The 15,996-nt window shown below is 39.7% G+C and overlaps 1 protein-coding gene across 1 annotated transcript; it reads left to right on the top strand.

The window, feature by feature from the left end:
- The first annotated feature begins 410 nt into the window (after positions 1 to 410).
- LOC129723706 (glutactin-like) lies at positions 411 to 13,858 on the top strand. The gene is made up of 6 exons (XM_055678077.1): positions 411 to 630; positions 690 to 842; positions 896 to 1,357; positions 1,410 to 1,853; positions 1,905 to 2,238; positions 13,565 to 13,858. Exons 1-6 carry the CDS (start codon positions 442 to 444, stop codon positions 13,744 to 13,746), a joined length of 1,764 nt encoding a protein of 587 aa, XP_055534052.1. The 5' UTR covers positions 411 to 441; the 3' UTR covers positions 13,747 to 13,858.
- Positions 13,859 to 15,996: the final 2,138 nt, after the last annotated feature.

Genomic DNA, 15,996 nt, shown 5'->3' on the forward strand with positions numbered 1-15,996 from the left:
TATTCATTCAACATTCATCAACAATTTTCCATGAATGTAAAATAAATTCTTTCAAATGTATCAAGCAATTGAACAAAAAATAAAAGAAAGAAAACCCGCAAAAATAAAATTCAATCCTTCCGTACCACCAAACATCATACAAATGCAATCGAGGTGAATGACATCGCGAAATGTTTTGTCTAGATAGAGCTTCGTTTTGAGTCTGTGTCTATGAGTCATGTGCTCATCGCGGAAGCCAATATTCACTGATCCCAAGCAGAGAATTCCATCCTCGAACGTCCTTGTGAATGAGTGGCGCGTATTTGATGAGGAACACCGAAATAGCATACTCTCTCAGTCCGATCAGTCAGTCAGTCAGTGATTCCAGTATACATTAAGTCATGTTTAGATTAGTTTCAGTCAGAATTTCGGACTCTTCGGAGGCGTTTAATTTTTGCCGGTATGAAAGTGATAATTTTATTCGTGGTTCTCTATCAGCGTTATGGCGCCAACAGCGTACCGGAAGTGAATTTACCTGAACTGGGTATCCTGCGTGGGTCCCAGACCGTGAGTGCTTTTAGTCGACGTTCTATCTATCAGTTTTTGAGCATTCCGTATGGAGAAACAACGGCCGGAGAGTACCGGTTTCGGGTAGGTTTTGCGCAGTATGTTTACAATGGCTGTGATTGGTTTTAGTATTTTCGTCGCAGGCTCCACGGAAGGCGCTTCCTTGGCGGGGGGTACGCAATGTTTCGCACTTTGGATTACCATGTCCGCAGCTGACAACGGTGTCTTTGAATTCGTCGCAAAGTTCGGTGCAAGATTTGGAGGATTGTTTGACTCTTTCCGTGTTTACTGGTGATGTGAGCGTCTTTTTTAGGCATCCGAGCAAAAATAATTAAGGCTAAATTTTCAGCTCTCAAGCAGAAATCCAGTAATGGTGTTTCTTCAAGGCCGAAGTGCCAGCAGAGACGGTGGTACAGTTCAGACTGGAGAATTCTTGCTGGAGAAGGAAATAGTTCTGGTAGTCGTCCAGTATCGCTTTGGACCGTTTGGATTTTTGGCGTTGAAAACTGAGGGGATGCCCGGCAATGTGGGTCTGCTGGATATTAAACTCGCCCTCGAATGGGTGCAAAGTAATATTCGGAAGTTCGGTGGCGATGATGAAAATGTTACATTGTTTGGCCAGTCTGCCGGAGCGGCTGCCGTCTCGGCACTGTTGTACAGTCCTCTAGTTCCCGACGGTTTGTTCCATAAGGTGATCTTACAATCTGGAGCTTCAAGTTCTCCGTGGGTTTGGGACATGGATCCGGTCGGTAATACGCTCAAAATTGCCACGATTACTGGTTGTTCAACAAGCGCTGAACACAGTGAGAAGGTTAGCCTCAAATCTGGTTTGAAGATTAATAAGAAAACACGTTTTTCCACAGAACTTCGAGGCAGTTCAAGAATGTCTTCGTGGGATTGACGCAGGGCGTCTGTTGAGTAGTTTCGTTGCACACAAAATGAAAACTACAAAAAATAAGGGCCTGCGACAGGTTGGTGGAAATCGGTTTATTGTTCAGGATTATTACGGACTCATTCCGCGTGTACCGCTGGAAGCAGGAAACCCTCGTCGAGGTCTCCCGATGATGGCTGGAGTGGTCGAGCATGAGGGAACCTTTTTGTTAACATCTATTTACGACGCACTAATGGGAAGTGGTTTGCTGGCGAATCGAACCTTTGTCAAGCATAGATTGTTGGATAGAATCAATCAAATTCTTGGTATCGATGATCCAACCGGAGTCTTGGTGGGGTATCAAATTAGTACATTGTTCAGTATGGATCAATTGGAAAGTGGTGATTTCGACAGACTGAAGGATGGTCTTATTGACGTAAGTTACCCTCTTTCTTTAAAAGTAATATTCTCAAGATCCTTATTGCAGATGATAGGAACAGCTACCGTTAAAGCCCCGCTTCTGCGGGAAGCTCAAGTCAATAGTTTGGCTAACCCAAGTGGAACTTTCCTGTACACGTTCGACTATTCAGGAGACCAAACTCGCTTCGGATACGGTGCTGACACATCGCACTACCCTTTTCGTGGTGGAGTTCACCATTCTGATGATTTGCTGTACTTGTTTCCGTTCCCTCCAGGGAAACCTGGGTTGAGCGAGAAGGATGCGGAAATTTCCCACATGATGGTAGATCTGTGGACCAGTTTCTGCGCCACTGGAGTTCCCAGTAGTGAGGCGAATGGCGTTGTTTGGAAACCGATGACTGGTAAGTATGCATCTAGAGCGACAGTTTTATTATTTTTTTCAACTAGAAACATTGTGACTCAAACCAAAAAAAGATCGAATCAAGAGAATTTTGAACGAAAGAATCAAGATTCTCAAAAGAAGATCTTGAAAAAAGTATCGAATTCAGAAATTCGAGACAAATTTTAAAAATCTAGAGGAGTGGCGATTGTTGACATTTTTAACATTTTAAATGGCATTTTTGACTTGTTTCAAACTCAAAAAAAAAATTTTGTCATTTTTTAAAGTTTCTAGACTACATTCATTTTGCACGCTTGATATATTTGAGACGCTTGGTGTATTTGGGAATTCATGCGGGTTTTACCACAAATTTGAGAATTAACGCAGCTTGTTTACGCTGATTTCGTAATTATTATAAAGTATTGTTTTTATAATTATGTAATTCATATTGCTCATTCGAAGTAACGGTAATCAAAATTTGATTACCGAATAGACAATGATGTAATAGATGAGGAAAAAAAAAATAGACAATGATGTTATCTAAGCTTTTATTCTGTTTTCATCCTGATTTCTAGGTGGAATTAGCTCTGCTGATAAATTATTTTTGCATAGATTCCGGAACTTACGCAGTTTTGCATACGTAACACGCATCCGTCAGTTTGCATACGTAACACGTAACCGTGTACAAAGCAACTTCAGCGTACTTTATTATTTGAACATCCAACAATTTGACAATATATACACTCTTCAACACGTTTTAATTCTTTCTGATGTTCTTTAATAATTTTTGACTCGACGTTTTAGACATTTTTGATATTTTACACTTTTATGTATGGTCTCTTAGACTGTAGGGGATGGGGTTGTTAAAATGCTATATTGGTACTTTTTTCTTTTTTCATCTCCAAATACTGGTGTTATTGACATACTGTCTTTAGAAAAAGTAGGAGGGTGGTATTCAAGACACGACCGCATGACGTTGACTACCGTATTCTTATAAAAAAAATATTCCATTGAAGCAAATAGTAGAGGGAATTGCAACGCTTCTTTTACAAAACTTCTGTAATGAAATTTCGAGGCACCAAAAGGTACCAGTTGCCGATTATTCTCGTTTACTGGTTAGTCCGTCCAGAATTCCAGCCATTTTAGTATTTTGCACTAGCCATTTACTACTAAAGCCACCACGAGATGACCAGTACTATTTTGTCTTTCCTCCTTTCAGCTGCTAACACCTAGCGCTGTCGTGAAATTAACATCAACATAAACATGCATTTTTGCAAGGTTTTTTTCCGCTAGCAGCAGCAATTGTAAAACATAAAATTCAACTAACCGCTTCTATTATAAAACTGCGAGGTTGCCGATTTCTTGTTTACTGGTAGGGACGTTGCGATACCACCGATACTAATACAGAATCGATCCTTCTACTTCCGATACTCGCATTTTTGGTATCGATGTTTTATCAGCGATACTTCATTAATATCGATACACACCTCTCAGTATCAAAAAAACCCAAAACAACCCTGTAAAGAAGAACGAACGAAGCAGAAAACTTGCTGTTTCCTGTGCCATTTTGATGCATCGTATGCATGCATGCCATCTCATCGGCAATGCCAATTTAACAGAAATTTCTGTAGATTAACCTACGGGAACGATCCTTTTCTACGGTCATGCAGATCCGAAGGTAAAATCTACAGAGCCATGCATGCGGTTCTTTTGAAAACAGGATCAATTATTAAGGAAAAGCGTAATTGACTTTCGACTAAGTGTCTGCAGAAGCTGGTGTTTCTAGATTCAGTAAATTTAGAGACCATTTTACGAACTGACAGGTGTTACGTATTCTGCTGTTGATGATGTTGCTTTTACGTGCGTTATGTCAGCGGTTCCTAGCTTTCTGTCAAAATTTCATTCATAGATTGAGTTCAAAAACGTCTCGTAAAATGGGTTATATAAATGGTTTATTTGAATTAAACGTTTTATCTTTTAAATAATAAAAAAGAATTATGAGTTATATTTTGAATGAACTGGTATCGCGCAACGATACTTTTAGGTATCGATACGTTAGCCTCGATACTATCGGAAAATCAGTACTGGCTCTCGATACAGGTATCGATCCTAAGTATCGATGTTTAATGGTATCGCAACGTCCCTATTTACTGGTTTCTGTCCAGAATTCCAGCCATTTTAATATTTTGCAGTAGCCACCAGCATTACGGGTGAAACCGGCACGAGATGACCGGTACTATTTTGTTTTTCCTCCTTTTAGCTGCTAACACCAAGCGTCCGTATGTATCCGGTACGGTTTAATAATGAAACTGATGGGGTGAAACGTTCGAACGATACGTTTTATACCAAGGCTTCGTCAGATAATTAGAAAGAAGGAGGGGCTACATAGATGATGGAATGGTAGAGACAAATGTTTCTTGAAAGCTGCGCCGGCCGCTGTCGTAATATTAACACAAACACAAACATGCATTTTTGCAAGGTTTTTTCCGCTAGCAGCAGCATTTGGTGAAACAGAAAATTCAATTAGCCGCTTCTGTACAAAAATTTCGAGGCACCAGAAGGTGCCAGTTGCCGATTATAGTTTCCTGGTTAGTCCGTCCAGAATTCCAGCCATTTAAGTGTTTTGCAGTAGCCATTTACTACAAAAGCCACCAGCATTACGGGTGAAACCGCCACGAGATGACCGGTACTATTTTGTCTTTCCTCCTTTCAGCTGCTATCACCTAGCGTTCGCATGTCACTGGTGCGGTTTTAGAATTAAAATGATGGGGCGCCGGCCGCTGTCGTAAAATTAACACCAACAAAAAGATGCATATTTGCAAGGTTTTTTCCGCTAGCAGCAGCATAAACATCGGAAACAGAAAGTGACAACAACAATAACAACAAAGTCAGATCGATTGTATCCGTTAGTGTCGACTGTGCTTGGGAAGAGAGGTAGTGATTGGCTGCGCGGTATGATTTAGACAATCGATATTAATTACCAATTTTTCAATAGTGTATCTCAAACAATAGTTTGTTTTTGTTACATAAATTTAACCGTAAAAGAATTTCTGATCGATTGATGCCAAAACCTCGAAAACCTGATTATAGATGACTGCAAAATAAGCGCTCAAAACCTGACCACTTTTCTCTGGTTTTCCCTGGTTGAATTACTAGATTTTCAAATTCAGGGGCCTCACTTCGATATAGACGTTAGTCAACGTCAAAAAATTAGTATATAAAAATCCTCAAAGAATGACAATATGTTTCAAAATCTAATTTTTCAGTCTTTCACTTTAGAGAACATCTTAATAACCATCATCAGATAGTGGTCCGAGTCGACGTTAGCGCTACTAGAGGATCTGACTTCGATGATGTCTGAGAAGTGCCTATAATCAATCAGAACGTGGACGATCTGTGTTTCTGTCTGATTCGGTGTACTGGTGTAAAGGTTGTGCTGGAAGCAGGTACTTAGCACAGCCATGTTCTTGGAGACGGCAAAGTCGATAAATCTTAGGCCCATTTCGTTGGACAGCTGGTACGTCCTAAACCTTCCAATCGCCGGTTGTATTTTTCTTCTTGGCTGACCTGAGCGTTGAAATCCCCGATGACGATTTCGACACATGTTTTGGACAGTGGTCGTACTCACGCTCCAACTGCGCGTAGAATTATTCCTTGTCGTCTTCGGTACTTCCAAAATTTAGGCCGTGTACGCTGTACGCTTTGGTAGATGACACGACCAACACGGAACGTACGTACCATCGAGCCCTTCCAACACACCTCCCGCAGTGCTACGCTACGACTTCGAACCTGCGGGATTTCAATACTTCGGAGAGCACTCGTGTGCTCCCTTGGAAATTGAGAGATCGGCAGCTCCACGTCCCGAGTTTACAATCGTTAGTTCGTGTTCGTCACGTGAGTCTGTTCCGATTGTTCCAGTTCGAGTTTCTTTGTTCTTCCTTCATTACTTGTGAGCAGGCTTCACGTCACGGTAGAACCACTTTTCACTGCGATAATTGTCTTCTTCTGCCTCTGACGCTACCAAAGCTGTCAAACGAGTAGTGCCACCACGACGACGTTATTTTACCTCAAACGTATTTTGATTTTTTTTTTTTTTTAGAAATGAGAATTACGCACGTGCGGATATTTTGAATTTTCCCTTGGTTGCCCGTATTTCAGCTGGCACACGACATTTTAGACATTTAAGACATTTTTACAATTTTACCTGGCTGAAACTTTCCACAGATGTTCCTCAGGGCTTAAGATGTCACTGCTACACACCGTGTCCGAAGCACAAAGAACACGTATGCCAAGTTTGGTTAAAATCGGTACAGCCATTTAAAAGTTATGCTGGAACATACATACATACATACATACATGCATACAAAACTTTTTTTTAAATAAATAGCTGGATTTTAGGAGCTCTTATCTTATTTGATCGATGCTCTTAACCAAATTTTTATTCGGTTATGGTTAAGCTTCAGCAACTTTTCCAAACATATTTTTTATCCAAAACGCTAATTTGGACTATCCGTTATCAAATTTTGCATGAAATAAGTCAAGAAATCGTTCCAAAAACGGATCAAAGCAGGTTGGATGTTTTGAAACACTTCTCTAGAAACATTTGCACGAAAGCCGATTTTCGGCTGCGAACAGACGTCACTATGTTTCAAAAAAGGCCAATATTTGGAAATATATGATCGATTTTCATATGACGACGTCATTCCGATTCCGAAAATACCCATATGGCCGAGTATATAATTAAATTATAAATTTTCGCAGATTTCCAGAAACTGGAAGTCGGCAACCCAAGTTTCAAAGTATCGTCAGACACCGATAACGTGTTCTTAAGAGTCATTTTTGCTCCGAAAATACCAACATTGGGGGGTTTGTAAGCGTTTTCCACAGTTTTGAATGGCTTCCCAGAAACCGGAAGTCGCCATCTTGGATTGAAAATGGCATCGAACATCATGTTTCGGTCTCTTAACATCAATTTCCGGCCTCCAAATATGACCAAGAACCCGAAAATCATCAAATTTTAATGAAGGGTTTCCATTATGTATGAAAATTTATTACTTTTCAGCCCCTGCTTTTTTAAGTATGACCCCTCCCCCTATCCAATATTTCTATGACCACTTCCTTTGTACAAAGAACACGTATGCCAAGTTTGGTTGAAATCGGTTAAGGCCTTCGAGAGTTATGCTGGAACATATATACATACATACATACATACAAAACTTCTCATTTATATAAATAGAAGATAGATAGAAGAAGAAGATGTCTATTTTCGAGAGTCTAAACAACGAAACTCTGAACACTTTGAGGCACCCCTAAATCATATCCGATTGAGCTGAAATTTTACACAGGTTTTTTTCGAACAAAAGGTACATGGTCGGTGCCATGACCATTTTTGCTGCCACCCTAATGTCGATCCATTTCGAGCATCACGCAGCTAATATTGTGCATTTAAATAAAAATTATTCTAGGGTGTCAATCATCGTATGGAAAAAAAGTGACCAGAAAATTTCAAAAAGAAACCCTATACAAAATGTGCTCGAATGCTCGAAAAACACCCTTTGCAAAATTTTAGCTCAATCGGACTCAAAATGGGGTGGCGCAAAGCGATTGAAGTTTGGCCTTTTTGAAAACCGAAAAATCACCCAAGGGGGGTACGTGAAATTTCGGTTTTCGAAATTTTTTTTATGCCAATTGACTTTAAAACGCATGAAACGTCGAGAATTGGTGTCATCTGATTTTTTTTTGCAAAAATCGACTCTCTGGGACGTAGTCGTTTTTTCAATTTAGAATTTATTCAATGAAATTGATCGCTTGTCTCTAGAAATAGCCTGTATAATGATATACACTATAACTAGCATCGAATACATTATGTTTCATTTGGGTGGTTCATTTTTTCGACATAAGGTGGTTCATAATATTGTGTAAAAATGAGTATAAAATGAAAAAAAAAATCACTTTTCACTGAATACCAATAGAAAACTTCCTTAAAATATAATATTTGTTATATCATTGTCGTTACGGTGGCAATGTTAAATTGGAAAAAATACTATGTAAAATGGCAAGATATCACAAAACAAATTAACAAAATGTTCCAAAAAACTACTCTGAGCAAAAAAAAAAAAAAAAATTACCAATATTAAGATTGTGTCTCGCGGAAAATGTTGGATGTGTTCATGTCATTTGCAAAATCACACGCGGGAGGTGCATAGAATTTGAATATTTAAAAATGTTTTCGATTCCAAGTGTCTCAAAAGTACATGAAACGGTGGAAACTGATGGAATATGTTTTTTGTTAATTTTGTTCGAAAAATCTACTCTCTAGGACACTTGTTTTTCGAATAATACAATAATGTCCTTTGCCAACACTTGATGGAACACACAGTGCTCTGGCTTATATAATCGGACAATAGACTCCGATGTTATTCAGTGATAGTGAGAGTATAGGGATCTCAAACAGATACGCAACACAATTGACTCGTTGTTTCTGGGTTTGCGTCGTTTTGACAGTTCGACCATACATTTTCTGTCAAGTTTACATCATCAGAACGTGAACGTGCCCATTGGCTGAAACTTGGCATAGACGTTCTTATAGGCAAAAGATGCCATGTTGTGCTATTGGTTTAATTTTTTGAAACAACTCATTTTTGAAAAACTATTGAAAAATGCTACTTCGGATAGGTATTGATGATTACAAATATTTTTTGAGCCAACACGGTTCGTTTGAGCGGTGTGACGTCTTGGGCAAAGTTGTAGATAATAGTTTTGTCTTTCCAAAAAAAATATACACTCTAAAAACAAATTATTAGTTTTTTGAAAAAAAAAAATATTAAAAGAAAGTTAAAAATCAATTATCCAAAACAGCCCATTTAAAAAAACTGATTTTTTTTATTATAATTTATTTTATTTTGCACGGGGTACATTTTTTTGGAAGAACAAACCCGATAAGAAGAGCATAACAAAAAAATTACAAAACTCTATCATCACGAGATACAAATAACATAATTTTATACGATTTTGTTTTTTCTCATATGCTTTTGATAGCAAAAGTAAATCTGAATGAGTGGTAAAAATAAATCCTGGAATGAAGTTGTTTTGAGACAAATCTCACAATTTTTTCGTCTCTATCAAAACCTGCTGTTTATAACAATGGTTTTTATTATACTGTTCTATATGCTATCTAATTTTGTTAGAAAGCAGATCCGTTAGTAACAAAGTTTGATATGGGTTTGACATTAGAAGAATAGTTTTTGTTATCATTTCTGTTATTTCAACACCTAACGGGATCAAATTCAAAACACAATCTGTAAGGTTTTTCATATAACAAACTAACAGCTTCTGTTACATTTTTGTTTTGTCTTTCTGATCGGGAAGTTATTATTTACAACTTTGCCAGATACACCGTGCTAATCAAATAAACCGTTTTGACTGTAAAAATATTCTTAATTCTTCATAGAGTGCTCTATTGGAAATTAAAAATATGTCTACAGTCGAAACGGTTTGTTTGATTGGCCTAGTGTCTTGGGCAAAGTCTTAGATAATATTTTGTCTTTCCAGAAGAAAAATATGCCGTTTTCAAAAAACTAGCTGAAAAAAAAATTTTCCAAAAAAAATTTTTTCAAGTGTAATTTTCTTCGAAAGACAGAATAACTATCTACAACTTTGTCGAAGATGTCACACCAATCAAACGAACCGTAGTGCTTTTTTTATTTTTAACAATATTATGAACCACCATATGCCGAATAAATGAACTACCCTAATGAAACATAATGTATTCGATGCTAGTTATAGTGTATATCATTATACAGGCTATTTCAAGAGACTAGTGATCAATTTCATTCGCACGGTACAGTTCCTCCATCGCCTCGCGATCTCGATCTTCCTCCTGGCGCTTCTTCTTACGAGTTTTGCCTGTTCCGTGCGCGTCGTTAGCGCTCCACGTTCGCCCTCGTTTGATGTTGCAGCATTCTCGCTCGTGCTGCATTCTTCTTTTCCACTAACTGTTTGCACTCGTCGTTAAACCAGTCGTCTCGTGACACACGAAAGTTCTACGAGAAGCTGAACTGTTCCCGCAAGGGCTATGTGCCACAAGCCGACTTGTGCAGGGACCTGGGCGGCAACCTTCTCACGAACAAGTGTGAGGTGATTGACAGGTGGAGACAGTACTACGATGAGCACCTTAATGGTGATGTAGCAGAGGACGACGACGGAGTGGTAGTAGATCTCGGTGTACGCGCAGATGACGACAGAATCCCAGCCCCTGACCTCCAGGAGGGTAAAGAGGAGATCGGCCGGCTGAAAAACAATAAAGCCGCTGGAGCTGACCAACTCTCCAGCGAGCTGTTAAAACACGGTGGTGAATCACTGAATAAGGCGCTACACTGGGTTATTGCCAAGATTTGGGAGGAGGAGGTAGTACCGGAGGAGTGGATGGAGGGTACAGTGTGCCCCATCTACAGAAAAGGCAACGAGTTAGATTGTCGCAACTACCACGTACTCTCTCAAATTCTGTGCCGTCGACTATCACCGTTTGCAAGGGAATTCGTGGGGCAATACCAAGCGGGATTTATGGGTGCCCGCGCCACCACGGACCAAATATCCAAGGTACGGCGGGTCCTACAGAAGTGCCGTGAGTATAACGTGCCCACACATCACTTGTTCATCGATTTTAAATCGGCATACGACACAATCGTTCGAGATTACGGCTTTCCGGATAAACTGAAACGGTTGGTCAAGTCGACAATGGATCGGGTGATGTGCGTAGTTCGAGTTTCGAGGACACTCTTGAGTCCCTTTGAATCTCGAAGAGGTTTACGGCAAGGTGATGGATTATCGTGCTTGCTATTCAACATCGCTTTGGAAGGTGTGATACGTAGGGCTGGTATCGACACGAGTGGCACGGTTTTTAGAAGGTCTGTTCAGCTCTTTGGCTTCGCCGATGACATTGATATTGTAGCACGAACCCTTGAAAAGATGACGGAGACGTACATCAGACTGAAGGCTGAAGCCGGACGAATTGGACTGGACATAAACGCATCGAAGACCAAGTACATGAGAGGAAGAGGTTCCAGAGAAGACAGTGTCAACCTCCCGCCACGAATTCATATTAGCGGTGATGAAATCGAGGTGGTAGACGAGTTCGTGTACCTGGGCTCACTGGTGACTGCTGACAACGACACCAGCATAGAAATTCGTCGGCGCCTTATGGCAGGAAATCGTGCCTACTTTGGACTCCGGAGGACACTCCGCTCGAATAAAATCCGCCGCCGCACGAAGTTAACCATCTACAAAACACTGATCAGACCGGTAGTCCTCTACGGCCACGAAACGTGGACTATGCTCGTGGAGGACCAACGCGCCCTTGGGGTTTTCGAACGAAAGGTGCTGCGTACCATCTGTGGTGGAGTGCAGATGGAAGATGGATCATGGCGGAGGCGGATGAACCACTAGTTGCATCAGCTGCTGGGAGAACCACTCATCGTTCAAACGGCGAAAATTGGGAGACTACGGTGGGCTGGGCATGTCGTTAGGATGTCGGACGACAATCCGTTGAAAATGGTTCTTGATAACAACCCGACTGGAACAAGGCGACGGGGCGCGCAGCGAGCAAGGTGGCTCGATCAAGTGGAAGACGACCTGCGGGGCCTCCGCAGACGACATGGCTGGCGAGTTGATTGGCGAGTTCTTCGAGCAGCAAGGGACACTTCCGCCTGGAGCTGACTGGTAAGGTAAGTAAGTGATCAATTTCAAAAGATAAATTCTAAACATTTTGAACTCCGCCTTCCACAATTGAATAAACGACCAAGTCCCAGAGAGTCGAGTTTTGCAAAAAAAAAAAATTCCAGATGGCACCAATTCTCGACGTTTTATGCGTTTTTAAGTCATTTGGCATGAAAAAAAAAAATTTCGGAAACCGAAATTTCACGTACCCCCTTGAGTGATTTTTCGGTTTTCAAAAAGGCTAAAGCTTCAATCGCTTTGCGCCACCCCATTTTAAGTCCGATTGAGATGTTTTTTCGAGCAGGTGAACATTTTATATAAAGTTTTTTTTTTGAAATTCGAGATGATCATTTTGCTGGCACCCTACTATATTCCTCTTAAAGCTTTAAGGGACTTTGGTTTCTGGAACTTTGTAATTCATCCATATTTTGAAAAAATCTTGATGAATAGCTTCAATGGTCTTCTCGGAAAACTGTCCAAAACATTTGTCGGGATTTACACAAAATTCTGCTATGGAAAATTTTATTATATGAAACATTAGTGTGGCTGGAAATTTTATGTGATGATTGATTGCTTGGAAGTATCCATAAACAATGTCTGGCATTTTTCGATAACCGAGCCCAAATGTAGGATCATAAGAGAAAATTTTCAAAACATTTTGTTTTGCTATAGTAGAGCACAGCAACGTCTTCCAACGAAGCCAAATTGGGCGTGTCTGGTCACATTTGCGGACTGAGCCCACGCTTCTGCTACATTTGGACTAGTTTTGGCCAAGTTATCGTAAGCATTGTTAGTGAGACTTAGAAACAAGTGCAAAGATGGAGTTGCGCACACCTCCAATACCATCGTACAGTTTTGTTTTTTTCATCGGAAGCCAACCAACCAACTGCTCAGTGAACTGCTTAATCGAACCAAGCGTTCGGAATTTTACCTGCTGTTAGTGTTTAGATATTTTTTATGCACAACAATACAATATGCAAAGATGATAAGTCGAAAAACTGAAAAGTTCATAGAAAATGTTGCAAACTTTTTTTACGTGTTACAATGTGAAAAACACTCACTTGCTTTAAACAGAAGCTAATATCAAAACATGGATACACTGAATTCTGTTTTTATGCGACTTTTTGTACTTGATTTTATTTTATACGATTTTTTTAAGCGATTTTCTTGAAATTACGCGATATGTGACATGGAAAATATTGTTTATGAGCCAAGATGTAACACACACATACATACACATACATACACATACATACACACACATACACATACATACAAATATATACACTCACACTTACCACATAGCGAAAGATTTTGTAACGGCGCGATCTTTTTCAGACGATTTGCTCCAAATTACGCGATTTTTTTTGCGCGCACGCATCAATCGCCTAAAAAGAGAGTATATATTCTTAGAGTTCCCCTGTATACCAGGGGAAGCGTATTAGGATAGAGGCGTGAAACAAATGAGAACATTTATAACATTTTGACATATTTGACATTTATCGAAATTCGAAATGAGCTTATAGTTTTTTATATTTCACTCAAATTAATGTTTAATGAAAGATTAACTTCTTCATTAGTTTTCAGGATTAAATTCCACATTCAACGTTCTGCAACTTATTCATTTTTTCCAGACTACGCCGGTCCATACCTTCGCATCAGCCAGAACCCACATCATGGGACCAATTTCTACCAGGAATTCTCCGCAGTAAGCAGGAAGGAGGAGCGGAAATCGCCAAAGGCAAAAATAAATGAGCCAAACCAGAACCCACAATCCGTCGTTCCGGAAATTCTAATCATTCAAAATCCTAATTAGCGTGCAAACAAAATAACACGTCTCTTGAGGTTGTTTCTTTTCACTATTTTTTTTTCTTGGTATTTCATACAATAAACAGGACTTTCACACAATCCCTAAGAGGGGCTTAAAATGTATTATTATGTTTGCCGAGAGAGCCGCGTAACAAAGCGTTATTGCAGCCACCGCCCTCGACGTTGATGACGTCGACGTCATCTTGTCTTTGTTGAACCTTCGATCGCAGACTATTCGCCGTGGTATTTGTCCACCTTTCATGAATGTGTAAATACATGCTAAAACGCTCCTTCTTCGACACCAATCAGAGCCACAAAACCGTAAACTGTCGTCCACATTACTTATTCTGGACAGCGCTGTCAGTTAAGTCCTTTTCGAAAGTGATCCTTTTTTGCTTGTTTGAGGCGATGGATGGTAAAACTGTGCGTTTGCCTTCGGTTATTATAATAAGTAAGGTGGCGAAGAGTACGTTTTATCCTTATTCACCGCAATCACCAACCCAAGCAAGTCCTTTTTTCTCTGCTGCTGCTGTTGTGGTAGCGGAAGTGGGCGTTCGAGCCGTTTTTGCGTTTGACACTTTTCCTCTGTTCGGAGTCTGCCCGTTGTCCCGTTCAAAAGCGAATCATTTTCCGAAGGTTTTTGTAGTTTTTGTATGTTAATGGTGTGAATGAATTTGATTCCTAAACTTTCACATCACCCCGCTGTCGAGGGTGTGTGTGTGCGGGAGGGAAAGGCGAAGGGTGAGTGCCACAATGGGTCTTGCTTCGACTCAAAGGTGTTATTATGCGACCGGGTTTTGTTGCAATTATTTCAAATGTTTTCTCAAAGCGATTATGTCGCCATTCAGCGAATGCCGCTTAGGAAGGTTGGAGGCGGAGACGAACGGAAAACCCGGAACTGACTGGAACTGGTGGGAATTGCTTTGTCGTTCTGTAATCCTGGATCGATTATAATGGTTCGTCTGGCATTGGCAGACCCCTTAATGAAAGGACGCGAAGAATGGGGTACAATCAGTTCTATAACAATTGGCAGGAGATTTACACTGGAATCAGATCATGTTACAGTGTTACGAAGTAATTGTTCGCCATGGACCAGATTTCGTTAGAATGAAGCACCAAATTTGTTTGAGTTACGTTTAGCGCTTTCGAATCAAGGTCTTTCTCTACAAAATACTTCGAGACAATTTAATCTGCGTTAAGTGTTGAGAAACAAATTAACTTTGCCTGTGACTCACTAACTCGATTGAACCGTTACCCGCAGGAGATCGGTCCAGCTACAATGAAATCAATTAAAAATCATTTAATCAATGCTACTGTTGAAATATTCAAGGTCTCAGTATGACCCACGGATTCAAATTTGAAGGGTTAATACTGGCTGTGGCCTGAATGTTTACCTCAAAGCGGTGTAAATAGTGCCTTTCGATGCAGGACCTCCTGCCGGGGTGGGTTAACTCACAGCCGCGCCGCTGGAAAGTCCTTTGCCCTGCGGGGGTTGACTGTGATGGTGAAAAGATGGAAGGATTGCGTGCGAGCAGCATTTTTTCTCACAGTGTTTCCGACAGGAAAGTATTATAATTTTCCGATTGGGGTTCCGAAAGTGGGTTGTCGAATTTTTTGTGTAATATATGTATTTGAAAGGTTAGAACGGAATGAGATCCCTTGTTTGTATTGAATTTGAAAGACTTTCGTTCTATGTATCTCAGAAATGAAATTCATGTAAAGAATTTGGCTTGATTTTGATCATCTTGTGAACATAGTAAAATTATTTTGCTGAATTTTGTATGTGGGCCTTAAGGGCAAGTTTTGTTTCACTTTTGTTGAGCATTTTTCTATGCGAAAAAATTGTATGTATCTTAAATATCTATGTAAAAGTTTAGTTTAGTATAACATTTTTCAATCAAAAACCATTGCAAAACATAGTATGGTAATCATAGCTTTTTTTAAATGTATAATTAAATGTATATGTATGTATTCAAATGTATAATTATTGAATGTTTTTGTTGCTGCTAAAATCGGATGGAAGTTTTAGCTTATCAAATTTGCGTTTTTTTTTCTATACTGTTTAGGACATTGCACACTGTTGTTTGATTAAATTATAAAAACTCAATGTCTGTTCTAAAGCTAGTAAATAAACTGTTCTTATAATGTAGGTATCATAACAGGATACGACGTGCCTTTCCTGAATAAAAGTATAAAGTTTTAATGAGACAAAGTGTATCTGCGTTCATTTTACATCATTAGTACTAATTAAACTTAA

Source organism: Wyeomyia smithii, chromosome 2, assembly GCF_029784165.1.
Source record: "Wyeomyia smithii strain HCP4-BCI-WySm-NY-G18 chromosome 2, ASM2978416v1, whole genome shotgun sequence".
Taxonomy (NCBI): Eukaryota; Metazoa; Arthropoda; class Insecta; order Diptera; family Culicidae; genus Wyeomyia; species Wyeomyia smithii.

Bases quoted from the DNA above. Each gene is read 5' to 3' on its own strand.
- LOC129723706 (XM_055678077.1), top strand. From the start codon at position 442: ATGAAAGTGATAATTTTATTCGTGGTTCTCTATCAGCGTTATGGCGCC. The intron at 631-689 runs GTAGGTTTTGCG...TTTTCGTCGCAG, and splicing joins CCGGAGAGTACCGGTTTCGG to GCTCCACGGAAGGCGCTTCC. The intron at 2,239-13,564 runs GTAAGTATGCAT...CATTTTTTCCAG, and splicing joins TGTTTGGAAACCGATGACTG to ACTACGCCGGTCCATACCTT.